The sequence below is a fragment of the Lipotes vexillifer genome, unplaced genomic scaffold (assembly GCF_000442215.2).
Source record: "Lipotes vexillifer unplaced genomic scaffold, Lipotes_vexillifer_v1.1 scaffold712, whole genome shotgun sequence".
NCBI classification, from domain to species: Eukaryota; Metazoa; Chordata; class Mammalia; order Artiodactyla; family Lipotidae; genus Lipotes; species Lipotes vexillifer.
The window spans coordinates 532,835-550,148 of NW_006775660.1; the positions used below are offsets into that span (position 1 = coordinate 532,835).

The 17,314-nt window shown below is 40.0% G+C and overlaps 1 protein-coding gene across 1 annotated transcript in view; it reads left to right on the forward strand.

Moving 5' to 3' along the window:
- The first annotated feature begins 1,357 nt into the window (after positions 1-1,357).
- The window catches only part of RSBN1L (round spermatid basic protein 1 like), a 64,181-nt gene continuing 48,224 nt past the window's right edge, over positions 1,358-17,314 (forward strand). The window contains exon 1 of the mRNA XM_007450089.1: positions 1,358-1,966. Coding sequence (XP_007450151.1) covers positions 1,402-1,966 — 565 coding nt within the window. The 5' untranslated portion in view covers positions 1,358-1,401. The remainder of the gene's footprint in view (positions 1,967-17,314) is intronic.

Genomic DNA, 17,314 nt, shown 5'->3' on the forward strand with positions numbered 1-17,314 from the left:
ACAAAGCTAGTCAGTAGCAGATGATTTCCAGCCCCATAATCTCTGTCCACACTTTTCAGTAAGACATCTACTGTCAGTCAATTCCAACTACACAGCTTACACTTGCTTTCATTGCTATGCATTAAAGTACAGTGAATAGTTTTCATTACTTTAAAAATTTGACGCGCCTCAAAAAAAGTCTATAAACCAATATTAAATTTTGACTCCAAAATATTCTTAAAACCAATCCCCTTTACCCCTCAAAAGTGAAAACAAAATAAAGAATTCCAACTTCATGAGGTCACGAGAACTGGTAATTCTGGAAAGTTACTTTTAATTGTTTTCCACAAAGTTACAGGCAGCTTAGGGCACCTTTTGGTACTCAAAATATCCTCTGACTGGTCATCTCATTTGACTACTTTTATTTTTACATCTGGTTCTTTGACTTCTTGGTCTCATGTAAGACCTTAGAGTAAAATTATAATCGTACTCTTCACTTGGTTGCAATTACTGTAACCCAACTCCTCAAATTCCTTATCTTCTAAGGTACAAATCACAGCACGCGCTTACAAAACATCGAACACTCAGACTGCTAACTAAACGCTAAAATACACACTTAAAAAAAAACTTGCTTTTCAAACATCTATAAATATCGCTAGTGCATTTTTCTTAGCAAATCTGCGTTATAATAATGATAATAAAATTGAAATCTTTAACGGTCTAATCACAAGCGCTTAAAAAAAAAAATTCTCCAGGAGAGTCTTACCTTCAAGCTCGGTAGTAATCCGAAAGTTCTAGGTGTGCAGAAGTTATTTCCCTCAAAGCATTAGAGATGACGATCTTAGCAAAAGAGTAACACATCTTGTCAGGACACCAAGTGACTTTTAGCTCCTCCCATCAATCGACTACTGCCTAACAGAAGGAAGGATTTAATTTCCGGCAAAATTTTCTCCTCGGAGCTGAGAATCTGCGAAATTCGGCTTTCTGAGCGGGAAAAGGCAGGGGAGGGACCAAAAGGACCCCCCAAGGAAAAAGGAAGGGACAGTGGTATAAGACAAAGTCGACGAGGCAGAGACGAGCGCGGGGCCGGGTCAGACTTTGGGGTCTGGAGTTGGGGTTCTCTCAGACACTCACTGGGCACCCGCGTTCACACTGACGACAACTGGACGACCCTCCCCTCACAGCTTGCTCCGCCATTAGCCGCGCCCCGCGGCCCTGTGACCTCCAAAACTGGTACGCTTGGCGATTCCCCCAACAACTTCGGCTCCAGACTCGCGCTTTTGATTGGTTCTTAAGATATCCCTCAGCGTGGCTCGCCCAATGGAGGGCCCGGCCGCTCCGCCCCTTCCCTGCCCCCTGAGGAGAGCCCGCCCCTGCCCCGCGCCTGCGAGCGGAGGAGAGTAAATACAACAGGAGCGCAAAATGGCGGAACCGCCAAGCCTAGTGCACTGCGCCCCCGCCGCCGTCTCGGAGAAAGAACCATTTTCCAAGCTGCAGCCCCCCTCCCGGGACCCGCCGGGTCCTCTGTCTGCCAAGAAGATCCGGACTGAGGAGAAGAAGACGCCGCGGAGACTGAACGGAGAAGGAGGCAGCGGCGGCAACAGCAGGCAGCTGCAGTCTTCCGCGGCACCTTCGCCTCAGAGCTATGGCAGCCCTGGGTCTTGGAGCTTCGCCGCTCTGTCTGCTGCCCCCTCCCCGTCCTCTGCTCGGAGCAATTTCTCTTTCTCCGCTGGCACGGCCGTCCCCTCTTCAGTCTCTGTTTCCTCGTCCCAGCCGGTGCCGCGCAAACTGCTGGTCCCTCCTACGCTGCTGCACGCTCAGCCTCACCATCTCCTGCTGCCAGCCGCCGCCTCCTCAGCCAACGCCAAGCCGCGCAGACCCAAGGAGAAGCGAGAGAAGGAAAGGAGGAGGCACGGCCTCGGCGGGGCAGGCGAGGCCGGCGGGGCAGCCCGCGAGGAGAACGGGGAGATGAAGCCGCTGCCGAGAGGTGGGTGCCGGCGCCGGGTGGGGGGAAGGGAGGGCGCCCCGGGTCCTCGCCACCCGCTCGCGCCCGCGGGGCCCAGGCAGGGGGAGCGCGGGGGCCGCTTGCGCCAGCCTGGAGGGGGCGGGAGGCGTCCGGTTCTCCCTCGGAGATTTTGCGGTCCCCATGGGGACAGGAAATTGAGCCTGTAATTTCGGTAGCACCGAGGGGGATAGCTGAAATCTATTTTCTGTATCGTTTGTGCCTCGATAATGCGCGGCAGGATTTGTAGAATTCGATGTAGAGGACCCGCCTAGGTGTGTTTCTCTACGGAGGGAGATGGGAGGGAATGGGATCGCGAAGGGTTTGATCCTGTAGAAGATGCTTGATTATTAGACCGTTTAGACGTGATCACGGAATTTGTATTTGTGACACAGGCTCCAACGCCAGAAAATCCTGTCAAAAAAAGGGGTGTGGAGAGCATTGGCGTCAGCTGGAAGCTACCAGAGGCCTGAGCTTTTCATCCCTATTAGGGAAATGAGGTAGTGTGCAGGGCCCGGAGTGTGCTGTTTCATAAGGTACCCTCCCTCCACCCTCCTCTCCGCTCCGTATTCTTAAGTGTTGTGAGTGGTCCTGTTTGAAATACCACCCTTCAGAAAGAATTTTCGGCCATATTCTTTTTTTCCTGCAGCAAATGATAAAATCAGGAGCCTTGACGTTTTTTGGCCAGACCAAGTACTTGCTGCAAAATGTTTTAGCATCAGAGAAAGGCAACTTCTTAAGCGTTCTTTTCAGACACGACTGCGCGGTTTTCTTTTAAAAAGTAGGCTAGTCATATAATTCTCAGGAAGTATGTCTATAAAATAGATGGTCCTACCTATTTAGATGTTTGATACACAGTTTTGAAAGTGGCACAACGTGGAGACTGGTTGAAAATTAGATCTTTATGTGATCAAAAGCTTAAAGCAGGTAGTGATCTTTATTATAAATGTACATTGATACACAGTATTGTGAAAGTATTTTTGTTTGTTTTAGGAAAAATGAAATGTCAAGCAGTTTTAGCATTGCTGATCAAATGGTAGCTTAGATCATGAAAGATTCTCTATGTTTGAATTAGAAAGGCATATTTTCGCAATTTTTAAAAATGTGCACGAATATGTAGCAACAGTGTTACTTTTTTGATATTTTGCCTGTAGCAAAGCTTTGACATCTAAGCATAGGCATCAGGTACTCTGGCACAAGGTAAAGGATCCCTCAGCTTTGGAGAGTGTTGTTTCTAGGAAAGTGGTTTTGAGGATGGAATTTATACTACTTTTAGTCTGGGATTTTAGGTGATTAGTATTTTAAAGCAATTTTGTTTTAATAATTACATTTAAAATTTGAAAGTGCCTGGAAGTCAGCATTTGCAGCTCAATATCGGTCTTATTTGTGATGTATAAACAGTGTATTTGCTCTTCTAAGTTCTTTGAATGAGAACGTAAATATGGGTATAACATTGTCGATGTATTGGAATGGCTGAAAATAAATAAGTAAGCATTCTTTAACAATTCTCTGGAGCACATAAATTGCTTTTAAAGTGAAATGGCTGTTAAAGAGAAAGTTTTCTAGTCTTTTAAGTTACATTTAGAATCCTCCTTTTGAAGGCTACAGCTTACATTATTAAGCCTGAATATAAGCAATGATAGCTTTTATTCCATGATTTATGTAGGTTTTTTGAGTAGTGACTAGATAGTAACACTATGGTAAGATTTTCTTTTTTTTATGGAAATGCTGCTATTTTATAGAGGAATAACTAAAAATCAATGAGAAGGATTGCTTTTCAGTGTCGTGGTGATACATTTAATGGTGAAAATCTTTACCTCTTAATTTGGGAAGTACTCATATCCTGAAGTTCAGATTTAACTGAATTGAGGTTCTGTTTTATTCAACTAAGAAAATTTTTAAGCAACAGAAGTATTAAAATAACAAAATTATATACATGCATTTAATATAGACATAATTGCAAATATAAAAGTCCTAATTTGCAATACATTTCTCATTTTTCTGCGTTTTTTGTGAAAGTCTTAGTGAATGGATGACCACGTGTCTGTAGTTTTAAGTATATACCTCTTTTTGGTATTGCTCTAAGTTGGATAGTTGATAGGATAGCACATAGGATAGTTCAGTGACTCCCACAATTATCCCATAGATCATTGATTGACCAATCTTGATCAGAACTGGAAATTAGTTATAAAGACACCAAAGCAAGGAAAATAAATCCTTCTCTCAAAAGAAAAACAAAACCCCCAAAACCATCCAAAAGATGCAGCCCCCAAACTCCATTAAGCAATTAAATTCCTGTATTTATTTGTAGTAGTTTTTTTTTAAGTCTTTAGTCAGAACTGCTAAATTTTTACATTGACTACCATTCTAACAGAAGTTATTTGGATTAAATGAAAGTGTGTGTATGAAAGGCAGGGCATTTAGTAAATGTTGAGTCAGAAGCATGGTGATTTTTTTTTAACCCCATAGTAAATAAAAGATGGGTCAATCCAGTTAGAGGAAGGATCGTTGACAGTAGATCTGAAAGTTAAGAGTGATGAACAGGAAGGTTATAAAAGCATACCAGTCTAGGTCCATTAGCATAAGGGCTGATGTCTTACAGACTTAAAACCTCTGAGGCCATCTAGTCATAGTACTGTAGCCGACTTGCATGACAGCCTGAGTCATCAAGTAAAAGTTAAATTTATTTCTTATAAAAAGAAAAGTGCAAAACATTTTAGATTTTTTAAAAAATTAGTTTTATTTTTTAATTTATTTTTTATTTTATTTTTAAAATTTATTTATTTATTTTTGTCTGCGTTGGGTCTTCATTGTTGCCCACGGGCTCTCTCCAGTTGCGCCAGCAGGGGCTACTCCTCGCTGCTGTGCGCAGGCCTCTTATTATGGTGGCCTCTCTTGTTGCAGAGCACAGGCTCCAGGCGCCTGGGCTTAAGCCCTTGTGGCTCATGGGCTCTAGAGCACAGGCTCAGCAGCTGTGGTGCACGGGCCCAGTTGCTCCACGGCATGTGGGATCCTCCCGGACCAGGGCTCGAACCTGTGTCCCCTGCATTGGCAGGCGGACTCCCAGCGAGTGAGCCACCGGGGAAGTCCTAGATTTTTAAAACTATGAAATAAAAGTTTTGATGTATAAAGAGGTAAGCTACTAAAGAGTTTGCAGCGCATTTTCCTGTAAGACTGAATAAATTATTAACTGGTAAATGTGGAAGGTAAAAGTGGACATGTGCTGAAGGTGTCCAACATTTAGAATTACAACAAACAGGGACTTGTGTGGCGGTCCGGTGGGTACGACTCCGTGTTCCCAGTTCAGGGGGCCCAGGTTCGATCCCTGGTTGGGGAACTAGGTCCCGCATGCATGCTGCAACTAAGAAGTCTACATGCTGCAACTAGAAGATCCTGTATGCTGCAGTAAAGATCAACTGAAGATGCCACATGCTGCAACGAAGACCCCGTGTGCCACAACTGAGATCAGGCATAGCCAAAATAAATATAAATATATACATAAATATTAAAAAAAAAGAATTATAGCAAACAATAGAACAAACATATTACTAGATAATAAGCTGCCTTAACTGATTCCAGTAACCAGTAAAACTTGTATAGATCTTCTAATTTTTGTTAGCATTTTTGCTTTGCATTTATTACCTTATTTCCTTAAAATGACCCTGTGAAGTATCCCAAGACAAAACCAGGGCATTTCACTAAATTTTTGCCTTGAAAGTGTAGATACAGAATTTAATGAAAATAGAGGCTTTCCTTAGAATTGAAAAATTTGAGGTAATTATCAATGATTTTAAAGGGATAGATGTTAAAAGATTTTTCAAACTAGGCTTTTCCTGCATCTTTCTAATACTGTTATTCTGCAATTTCAGGTTAAATTCATGTTGAGAGTTTTCATCATTCCAACCAAATATTTGTCACTGCTGAGATAGTAGTTTACTATGATTTAGTTTTCTCGTGTAACCTTTTGCTTTTCATGCCTTGTTTTTTCATTTGCTTAGTTTTGTCTTTCTGTATCCTCCAGCAGCTCTGTAAAATGCTTCTCAGTACAATTTTCCACATGGTCAAATCTGTCACATAAACTTACCACTTCCACTTATTCCTGTAGTCATCCCTTCTGTAGCTGTCCTTCCTGCTTTATTCTGGATTGTTTTCTGTTTAGGCCTGCTGCAAAGGTGTTTTGGGACATTCTGGGAATTTTTTTTACTTTTGTTGAGTCCCTTTTTTCCTGGATCCCATGCCTTCCTTTTAGTTTATTCCTTCTTTTTGGTTTCTCTACTATTACTGTGAAAGAGTGCATGAGATATTTTGAGGGGTTTCGTTTTTACCCTCACACTTGACTGTTGGGCTGTTGAGAGATTTCTGTGTTGGAAATCATTTTTCCTTAACAGTTTGGAGGTGTTCCTTTATTGCTTGGCTTCCAATGTTGGTGCTGAGAAATTTGATCTCCAAAAAACTGTCTTTTGTCCTATCTGGGAGATTTCAATCCTTTCAATGAATTTTAAAATTTCAGGTATCTTTTTAAAAAAAATGTTTTATGAGCTCTTCTCTATTTCTGTATAATGCATCTTGTTTCTTTTTCATGGGTACAGCATCTTCCGTTATCTCTTCAAGGATATTAATTAGGGCTTCCCTGGTGGCGCAGTGGTTGAGAGTCCGCCTGCCGATGCAGGGGACATGGGTTCGTGTCCCGGTCCGGGAAGATCCCACATGCTGTGGAGCGGCTGGGCCCGTGAGCCATGGCCGCTGAGCCTGCGCGTCCGGAGCCTGTGCTCCGCAACGGGAGAGGCCACAACAGTGAGAGGCCCGCATACCGCAAAAAAAAAAAAAAAAAAAAAAAAAAAAAAGGATATTAATTACAGTTCCTTTGACATTTTCTTCCATGCCTTGCATTGTTTTTGGTTCTTCTTTTTTCTGTTTGTTTTGGTCTCTTTTTTTTGTTGTTGAAGGCTTTCTTCAGATCTGTGTGATCCTCAGCAGTTCCTTCATATTCAAGAGAATGTTGCGGAACTGATTGAAAGCTCACTGGGCATGCATGAGCATAGCTTAGTGACTAATGAACTCCCTTGTTTTTATCTTTATTTTTTCTTCTCTAGGTGGTGGTTAAGAAGGCTTTCAGTTTCTTCAAATAATGGTCCTTCATTTTTCTGTCCGTCTGCATAAGTGGAACAATGGAGCGAGGAGAAGATTGGCAGAAGTATTGAGTATTGATGGCAGAGTTCTAGTGCTGGGTGGAGGAAGAAAGCTACTACAAGTCTCACCAGTTTCTAAATTTTCACTTAGTCTCCTTGTTTTCATACCAGCACTCGCTTCTCCCTTTCTCTGTGTGTGTCGCCCCTGAGGCTGGAGCCATGGTGTGATTCAGTTTTGCTGAACACCTCTCATTCCCTTAGGAGTGTGGGGTGGGAGCGTGGGTGGGGGGTGAAGCAGTGTGGTTCTTTCATCTTGCCTTTCCCAGCACGTCCCATTTCTAAGCCCTTCTGGGGTGCTGCAGAGTAAACAGGGTTGTTTGTCATTATTTCTTTCTATAGGGACTTACCTTAACCTTCTTCCATTTATGCCAGGTCATTTACCATTCCACCATCAACGTTCTATCTTTATAAATTATATCTCAGGTTACAGTTACAGTATCTCCTAGTTACATTAAAGGTGGAATTTATGTTTCTAGTTCTTTTTCTCCCTATTGTTGTGGTATGTTTTTCAAGAAGAGATCTTAAATTTTAGCCTTATTTTGATTTGTTCCTATTTGTGGGACACTGGTGAAATCACTTAATCTTTTCGAGCTCATACTTATCTGTTATTATCGGTGTCCACAGCATTGTTGTTAGCATGACATGAGCCTGTTATATGGTAGGCATTTGTAGGGATATTAGTTCCTAACCATTCTTTCCTGTATAACACATTGGACACGTTTAGTTTCACTGAATTCATGGGTATGTATAACCTGTATAGTTTTCCCATTGGTATCCTGGTTTCTGAGAATTTTTGGTATTAGTATGAACCATACTAACTTGCTGAAAGAAGTTTATATGTCAGAGGTTTACAGTTATTATAGTAAATGTCATTAATTTTTCACCATCCTCAAATGAATTAAAGTTTCAGATTACAGATAAACTACTTAAAATAGGATATTGAAAAAATAATGATACTTTTTCAGTTAGAGTAAAAAGAATTCTGATGAAATAATTGTGGCTTATATAAAATCTTTGTGTGTGTGTGATTAAGGAGAATTAATAATAAATGTACACTCTTACCAACTAAACTAATTTTTTATCCCTTTAAACATTTTTATTTCTGAAGCTACATTAAACTTTGTACATTTTTTTTGAATTGTAGATTTAAAATATTTAACTTTATTTGAAAATATTTAACTTTTTATCATGAAAATAATTTAATTAATACAAAAGAAACCAGAAGAGTATAATTTTGGTTTTCTCCTTTGAGGATAATGAAAATGTCAGAATTAGTAAATTCTGTCAAGCTTTTTTGAGATGGGCCACAAGCTGATGCAGTGAGTACTTAGGTGCAATTTGTGCTAGAATATAAGCTTCTTGAGGACAGAAACAACAAAAATAAGAACAAGGGTTAACATTTATAGAACTATATACTCAGCACTTTATATAGATTTTTATTTAATTTTCACAACTTCTTTAAAGTTTAGTTAGATAGTAGACTTTTGAAAGTGCTTTATGGAAGCTCAGAATAATTTTTTTTTTTTTTTTTTTTTTCTTGCGTTATGCGGGCCTCTCACTGTTGTGGCCTCTCCCATTTGCGGAGCACAGGCTCCGGACGCGCAGGCTCAGTGGCCATGGCTCACGGGCCCAGCCGCTCCGCGGCATGTGGGATCTTCCCGAAACGGGGCACGAACCCGCGTCTCCTGCATCGGCAGGCGGACTCTCAAGCACTGCGCCACCAGGGAAGCCCGGAAGCTCAGAATAATTTAAGTGACTTGCTGAAGGATATGAAATAAGTAGTAAATCTAGGTTTCAGATCTTTAGATAGTTTGACCTCAGAGCTCTCTCTCTAAACTACTGTGCAAACCATGTTAATATTTTTAAATCTCCTTCATCCAGAATTGTACCTTGCAATGTGAGATAGTTTGCCAAGTAAATGAACTGGGCTTTGATGGAAAATTAGGACTTATGTAAATGGAGATGATGGAGACAGGCTTGTTAGGCAGGAGGGGTGGTGTGAGCAAGATTGTAGAGACAGGAGTGTGTCTGGCATGTTCAGTGGTCTGTGAGAAGAACCATTTGGCTGGGATTGATGATTTTGTACAAAGTTGTGAGATAGGATTGCATGGCAGTTGAAAGTCTGCCATAAACTGCTTTCTATTTGTCTGGATAAGGAGTTCAGACTTCATTTTGTGGGCAACAGCAAGGCACAGTTTTTTAGTAGGGTGATAATATATTCAAACTGGTATTTTAGGAATATTACTTTAGTAGCATTTATAGGAGAGATTGGCTGAGAAATTTGTAGAGTCAGGGGTATTGGAGACTACTGTAGTAGTGAAATGAAGTGATTTTAGTGGTGAAATGATTGGTACTCCTGGACATGAAAGGAAGATTTTAAGAGGGATTATATGGTAGGGCATCATGGTTTTCAAATATATAGCAAGAAAGGAGAATTTACATGTTATTTTATGCTTTCAGATGGAGAGAATAAGCATTTTTTGAAAAAATGTGGGTATGCCTGTAAGAGAACTGGTTCAAAAAGATGGATGTGAGTTTGAGATGCAGGCAAGTACCTTATTAAAGTTCTGTTATCAGATGCATGTCAAATTAGTAGTGAGTCCAAGGGTGAGGTTTAAAAATGTTGCTCTGTATGTAGGAGATTCTGTTCAGTTAACATGTGTGCTTCAGTGTGTCTATGTGGAGGGCTTTTTCTGTGAGGAGCAAATAATCTCAGATCATTAATTCTTAGGTAACCAGCTGTTCACAGTCTTCAAAAGGTCTCTAAAAACCCCAAGATTAGGCATGGTCCCTTAACCTTCACTCCACTCAACAGTTTTACAATTTACGTTCCATTTGTCCTTCCCCTTTTAGCGTCCCCTGCCATTTTCCTTATCTCTGCTGCAGCTATTTTGGCGTTTGGTTTAGTTTGGGGCCCTCTTACAGTAGTAGTCTCTGTGGCTTTGCTAATGACCCTGTTAGTTTTCTTATATGTATTGTTAGCACTCCTCAAATCTTAGCTTAGTCCAGAGATTTAGATCTTTGTATTCAGTTGCCTCCTTGACATGACCACTATTAGGTGGTCCATAGAACCGTAAGAGTAATATGTTCACAACTCATTGTCTTCCTTACCCAAATTTGTCTTTCCATTTATGCTCCTTATCTCAGCGCTCAAGTTTAAAAACTGAATTCTCCACTTTAACTTTATCACACCTGTAGCCAGATCTTTTCGCTTCTAGCCACTGTCTTTCCCATCTATCTACCTTTACGCCTTCCTTTCTTTTAGTATTAGTTGAAAGCTAATTATCTCTAGCCTAATTATCTCTAACCTCAATTATTGTATAACTGCTTCCTTATTGGGCTCTCTACTTCACATCTATGATCTTTCATTTCATTTTTCATTCTACAGCCTAAGTGATAACTAGAGATCTGAATGGCTATTGGATGTCACTTTTCTGTTTATGAGATGATGTTCAAATTCCTTAAAATGTCCCCTAAGGTTCTGGATGATCATATCCTCATTTAGCTCTTCAGCTTCTCCTCAGTGCTCCTTGCTGCCTAGAACTTTCTCCATCCATTATCCTTCCATCTCTAGTTCCACACTTCTACTCCACTGAACGTACTCATCTTTTAGGACTGAACTTGAAAGGGAGGACTTTTCTGCTTCCTGGACTAGATTAGGTCCCCTTGCTGTCTCTTCCCATATCACTTTGCCATATCCTGACTTTCTTCACTTCATTTTTTTAAAAAAAATTTTTACTGGGGTATAGTTGATTTACAATGTTGTGTTAGTTTCAGGTGTACAGCAAAGCAAATCTATTATATATGTATCCACTCTTTTTTAGATTTTTTTCCCATATAGGCCATTACAGACTATTGAGTAGAGTTCCCTGTACTATACAGTAGGTCCTCATTAGTTATCTATTTTATATATTCTAGTGTGTATATGTCAGTCCCAATCTTCCAATTTACCCCCCCCACTTACCCCCTGGTAACCTTAAGTTTATTTTCTACATCTGTAACTCTGTTTCTGTTTTGTAGATAAGTTCATTTATAGCCGTTTTTTAGATTCCACATATAAGCAATATCATATGATATCTGTCTTTCTCTGACTTCCTTCACTTAGTATGATAATCTCTAGATGCATCCATGTTGCTGCAAATGGCATTATTTCATTCTTTTTTATGGCTGAATAATATTCCATTGTATATATGTACCGCATCATCTTTACCCATTCCTCTGTTGATGGACATTTAGGTTGCTTCCATGTCCTGGCTACTGTAAATAGCACTGCAGTGAACAGTGGGGTGCATGTATCTTTTCGAATTATGGTTTTCTCCACATATATGCCCAGGAGTGGGATTGCTGGATCATATGGTAGCTTTATTTTTAGTTTTTTAAGGAACCTCCATATTCTCCATAGTGGCTGTATCAATTTACATTCCCACCGACAGTGTAGGAGGGTTCCCTTTTCTCCATACCCCTCTCTAGCATTTATTATTTGTAGACTTTTAAATGATGGCCATTCTGACTGGTGTGAGGTGATACCTCATTGTAGTTTTGAGTTGCATTTCTCTAATAATTAGTGATGTTGAGCATCTTTTCATGTGCTTTTTAACCATCTGTATGTTGTCTTTGGAGAAATGTCTATTTAGATCCTCTGCCCATTTTTTGATTGGGTGGTTTGTGATATTGAGCTGCATGAACTGTCTGTATGTTTTGGAGATTAATCCCTTGTCGATTGCTTTGTTTGCAAATATTTTTCCCATTCTGAGGGTTGTCTTTTCATTTTCTTCACTTCATTTTAATCACATGTTTAGTTGTCTTCTTCACCAGACTGTAAGCTCTCTGGAATCTGGGGCTGTGATTATCTTGTTTCAGGTCAGGCCTTCAACTTCTGGGTACTTGATAACTTTGAGAAATGAATAAGTTGCACTACGTTATGGCTGTTTTTGCCTCCTCAGAAGAGATGTCTGATTGTTGTTCAGGAAAATCTTGGCAGGTTATTTCAAATGTGAAAACAGCAGAAGGTGATAATGGGATGAGAAGTTGACCAGCTGTTCACAAACAATGGGCAGATTGTCCGGTGAGCACAAGAGGCAGGTATTAATGGCATGATAACTAGAAAGAAAATGAACTGTGTGGATAATAATAATTGAATGTTTGACTCATCTTGATTTATCACAATTGCTATTTTATATATTCTAACCTCAAAAAATTAAACTTACTACACATTGTACAAACAGGATATTTTATATTTTTAATCTGAGCTTGTTTACAAAATCTGTAATGCAATTATAAATGAAAACCTTTGCTCTGTTTGGAATTTATTTAGACATAAAATTAGGTAGGAATCATAATTAATTTTGTTCCAGTAATTAGTTTGTTTGTTTGTTTGTTTGTTTTTTGCGGTACGTGGGCCTCTCACTGTTGTGGCCTCTCCTGTTGCGGACCACAGGCTTCTGACCTGCAGGCTCAGCGGCCGTGGCTCACGGGCCCAGCCACTCCGCAGCATGTGGGATCTTCCCGGACCAGGGCACGAACCCGTGTCCCCTGCATCGGCAGACGGACTCTCAACCACTGCACCGCCAGGGAAGCCCCCAGTAATTAGTTTTTAATACCATTTACTGAATAGTTTTTCCTTTCCACACAGATATAGAATGCCAGCTTTTATCACATACTACTAAAAATCAAAAAGTTCCCTCTTTGAAATGCAAATCAAAACTACAATGAGGTACGACCTCACACTGGTCAGAATGGCCATCATTAAAAAGTCTACAAATAGGGACTTCCCTGGTGGCACAGTGCTTAAAAATCCGCCTGCCAGGGCTTCCCTGGTGGCACAGTGGTTGAGAGTCCGCCTGCCGATGCAGGGCACATGGGTTCATACCCCGGTCCGGGAAGATCCCACATGCAGCAGGGCGGCTGGGCCCGTGAGCCACGGCCGCTGAGCCTGCGCGTCCGGAGCCTGTGCTCCGCGATGGGCGGGGCCTGGATAAGAATCCGTCTGCCAGTGCAGGGCCACGGGTTCGAGCCCTGGTCCGGGAAGATCCCACATGTTGCGGAGCAACTAAGCCTGTGTGCTACAACTACTGAGCCTGCGCTCTAGAGCCTGCAAGCCACAACTACTGAAGCCCGCATGCCTAGAGCCCGTGCTCCGCAATAAGAGAAGCCACTGCAACGAGAAGCCCACTCACTGGAATGAAGAGTAGCCCCCGCTCACTGCAACTAGAGAAAGTGTGTGCGCAGCAACAAAGACCGAACGCAGCCAAAAACAAACAAACAAATTAATTAATTAATTTAAAAAAGTACGAATAATAAATGCTGGAGAGGGTGAGGAGAAAAGGGAACCCTCCTGCAATGTTGGTTTAATTGGGTGCAGCCACCCATGTAAATTGGTGCAGCCACTATGGAAAACAGTGTGGAGGTTCCTTAAAAAAACTAAAAATAGAGTTGCCATATACTCCTAGGCATATACCTAGACAAGACTTTAATTTGAAAAGACACATGCACCCCTATGTTCATAGAAGCACTGTTTACAGTAGCTAAGGCTTGGAAACAACCTAAATGTCCATCAACAGATGGCTGGATAAAGAAGATGTGGTGTATATATACAGTGGAATATTACTCAGCCATTAAAAAAGAATGAAATAATGCCATTTGCAGCAACATGGATGGACCTAGAGATTATATCATAGTAATCAAAGTAAATCAGAAAGAGAAAAAAATACCATATGATATCACTTATATGTGGAATCTAAAATGCAACACAAATGAGCATAACAAAATAGAAACAGACTCACAGACATAGAGAACAGACTTGTGGTTGCCAAGGGGAAGGGGGGATGGGGGAGGGAAGACTGGAAGTTTGGGATTAGCAGTTGCAAGCTATTATATATTGGATGGATAAACAAGGTCTTATTGTATAGCACAGGGAACTATGTTCAATATTCTGTGATAAACCATGAGGGGAAAAGATATGAGAAAGAATATATGTAACTGGGTCCCTTTGCTGTACAGCAGAAATTAACACAATGTTGTAAATCAACTATAGTTCAATAAAATTAAAAAAAAAAAGTTCCCTCTTGCCACTTAGTGCTCTCCCACTACTTCCACTCTGGGGGTGATCTGTTTTATGTCCCAGTGGTTTTCAGAATGTCTTTTAAGTTGAACTATCTAACATTTTTCATGTTTGGCTTCTTTCACTTAGCATGTTGCTTTTGAGTTGTTACATTAATCAGTTCATTCTTTTCTATTTCTAGTAGTAGTTCATTGTATGGAGACACCACACTTTGTTTTTTCGTTTGCCAGTTGATGGACATTTGGATTGTTTCTAGTTTTTGATAATTATTAAAAAGGCTGCTACAAACATTTACATACAAATCTTGGGATAGATATATGTTTTTCATTTCTCTTCAGTAAATACCTAGAAGTAGAATTGCTGGGTTGTATGGTTAAGTGCATGTTTAACTTCTTAAGAAACTGTCAAACTTTTCTAAAGTGGCTGTACCATTTTTCATTCCCACTAGCCCTTTGATATTGTCAGTTTACTAAATTTTAGCCATCCTAGTGGACATGTAGTAGTATTTCATTGTGGTTTTAATTTGCAATTCCTAATGATTAGCGATGTTGAACATCTTTTCATGTACTTATTTTCCATCCCTGTCTTTCTTTTGTGCAGTGTCTGTTTAAAGTGTCTATTATTGGGTGTTTTCTTATTATTAGGAAATTGTGAAAGTTCTCTACACTGTGAACAAGTTCCATATGAGATACGTATTTTTGCAAATGTATTCTTCAATTCCTTGGCTTTTCTTTCTCTTAATATTGTCCTTTATACTTTTTCACAGCAGAAAATTTGAATTTTGATTAGGTCCACTTTATAATTTATATCTTTTATGGTTTGTGCTTTTTGTGTCTGAATTAAGGGAGCTTTGCCTAATCCAAGGTCATATAGGTTTTCTCTTATGTTTTCTTTTAGATACTCTATAGTTATAGGTTTTACATTTAGGTCTGTGATGCATTCGGAAAATTTTTGTATTTGAGTTTTGTTTTGTTTTGTTTTGTTTTTTTCCAGTACGTGGGCCTCTCACTGTTGTGGCCTCTCGCTTACGGAGCACAGGCTCCGGACGCGCAGGCTCAGCGGCCATGGCTCACGGGCCCAGCCGCTCTGCGGCATGTGGGATCTTCCCGGACCGGGGCGTGAACCTGTGTCCCCTGTATCGGCAGGCGGACTCTCAACCACTGCGCCACCAGGGAAGCCCTGTATTTGAGTTTTGGATCAAGGTTCCTTTACTCTTATTTTTCCTTTTTGATTAACTTAAGAGTTATTTTGTAAAGTACCCCCTTCCCCCCACCCCATAGAGATTTTTATTAAATATATTGATTGAAATTGGGGCAAGCTGTAACTGTTACAGAATTATCTTTGTACTTAAAAGCTACATGTATATCTTTACCTATTCTTTTATATCTCTGTAAAATTTATTGATATTTAATACATATTATGAGTTTTCTTGTATTTTGTTTTATTTTGGGGAGTTTTTTTTCCAGATTATTACTGGTATATAAGAAAGCTTTTGGTTTTTCTACATGTACTTGATAATTGGGTATATAATTTTATAACAGTGAAAGGTTATCAATTATAATCAGGAACAGGTTGAATTACAGAAAGATTACTTTGTAACGTTCAGGAAGTGATTTGTTTGTGGTACATCAAGCATTGTTTGTCTTTAAAATCTGAGATCTCTAGTAGCAGAGTGTATAATTATTCAACTTAAACATTTTTAGTACTTAGATGCTGTGGTAGGTGTTAACAAAAATTACTAAATCAATAATTTGCAGTCCATGCCTTCAAGTAACTTAAACAATCTAGCAGGGTACTAGAAAAAGTTACAGTATTTAGTACAGTAAGTTAAATACCACAAGGCAAATGGAAAGTAGTGGTGGTAGCTAGTGGGAGTGGGTGCAGGTAGATGTTAAGAATCCCTTTCTTTCTTAAGAATCCCTTTCTTCTCCCGAAGGGATGCAGGAGGAAGGAGAGGGTGTTTTGAGAGAAACTTTGAAAGACAGTGTGGTAGGATTTCAATAAAGAGTTAAAGAAGTTCTAGTTAGAGCGTTATATGAAGTGTAACATTCATGGGAGCTATATAGGAAAACTGAGCTATGCAGTGTCACAGATACCGAGGCAGGAAATAATTTATAGATGTTTGATTCTCTTTATAGCTTTGACATTATATATTGCTAAGCATCTTTATTCTAGCCCTTCATCTTAGATTTTAAAATATCAGTTGGTTGTTTTTATAAGATACTCTGTTTTAACATTTCTCTGAAGTCATTGCATGTCTTGTACATACATAACTTAGCCCAACTTCTTTGAGCATAAGAAGATTTTGTGAAGGCTGCATTAGGTATTGCTGTGTAACAAACTAACCTAAAACTTGGAGGCTTAAAACAACAACCATTTTATTGTATCTAATGATGTTCTAGGTCAGGAATTCCGCAGGATTGGCTAGGTAATTTTGCTTCATTCGGGGCTGACTGGGGTTACTCAGTGGTGTTCATTTGGTGGTTAGTCTTGTCTGGTGAGTCCATGATGACTTTACTCATGTGCCTGTTGCCTGTCAGGGATGATGAGATGCTGAGCTGGTCCCCTCTCTCTCCTGTCATCTCAGTGCCTTTTTACATGATCTCCTCATCAGGATAGTAGGATTTCTTACATGGCAGAAGGAGACCAAGAGACCTGGGTGGAAACAGGAAGGCTTCTTCTAACCTAGCTTTGGAAGCTTGAAACAGTTCCTCCCTGTATACTTATTAGGGCCTTAATAGGTATATTTGTTTTGTAAAATTTTATTAACATATTCTACATTGAACTGAAATAGATAAATCACCTATAGGAGAGTTATTTAGTGGTATTAGCTAAATATGTAACTTTTAAAAAGTTAGAACCTTAATTGGTTGTATGAAAATATATAATTAGGAGTGTATAAAAAGCATTTCTTCCCACTTATTACATTAACTGGAAAGAACTATATGATTTACTGTTTGCATTATAGAGTATAATTTTTTTTTTTTTTTTTTTGTGGTACGCGGGCCTCTCACTGTTGTGGCCTCTCCCATTGCAGAGCAACAGGCTCCGGACGCGCAGGCTCAGCGGCCGTGGCTCACGGGC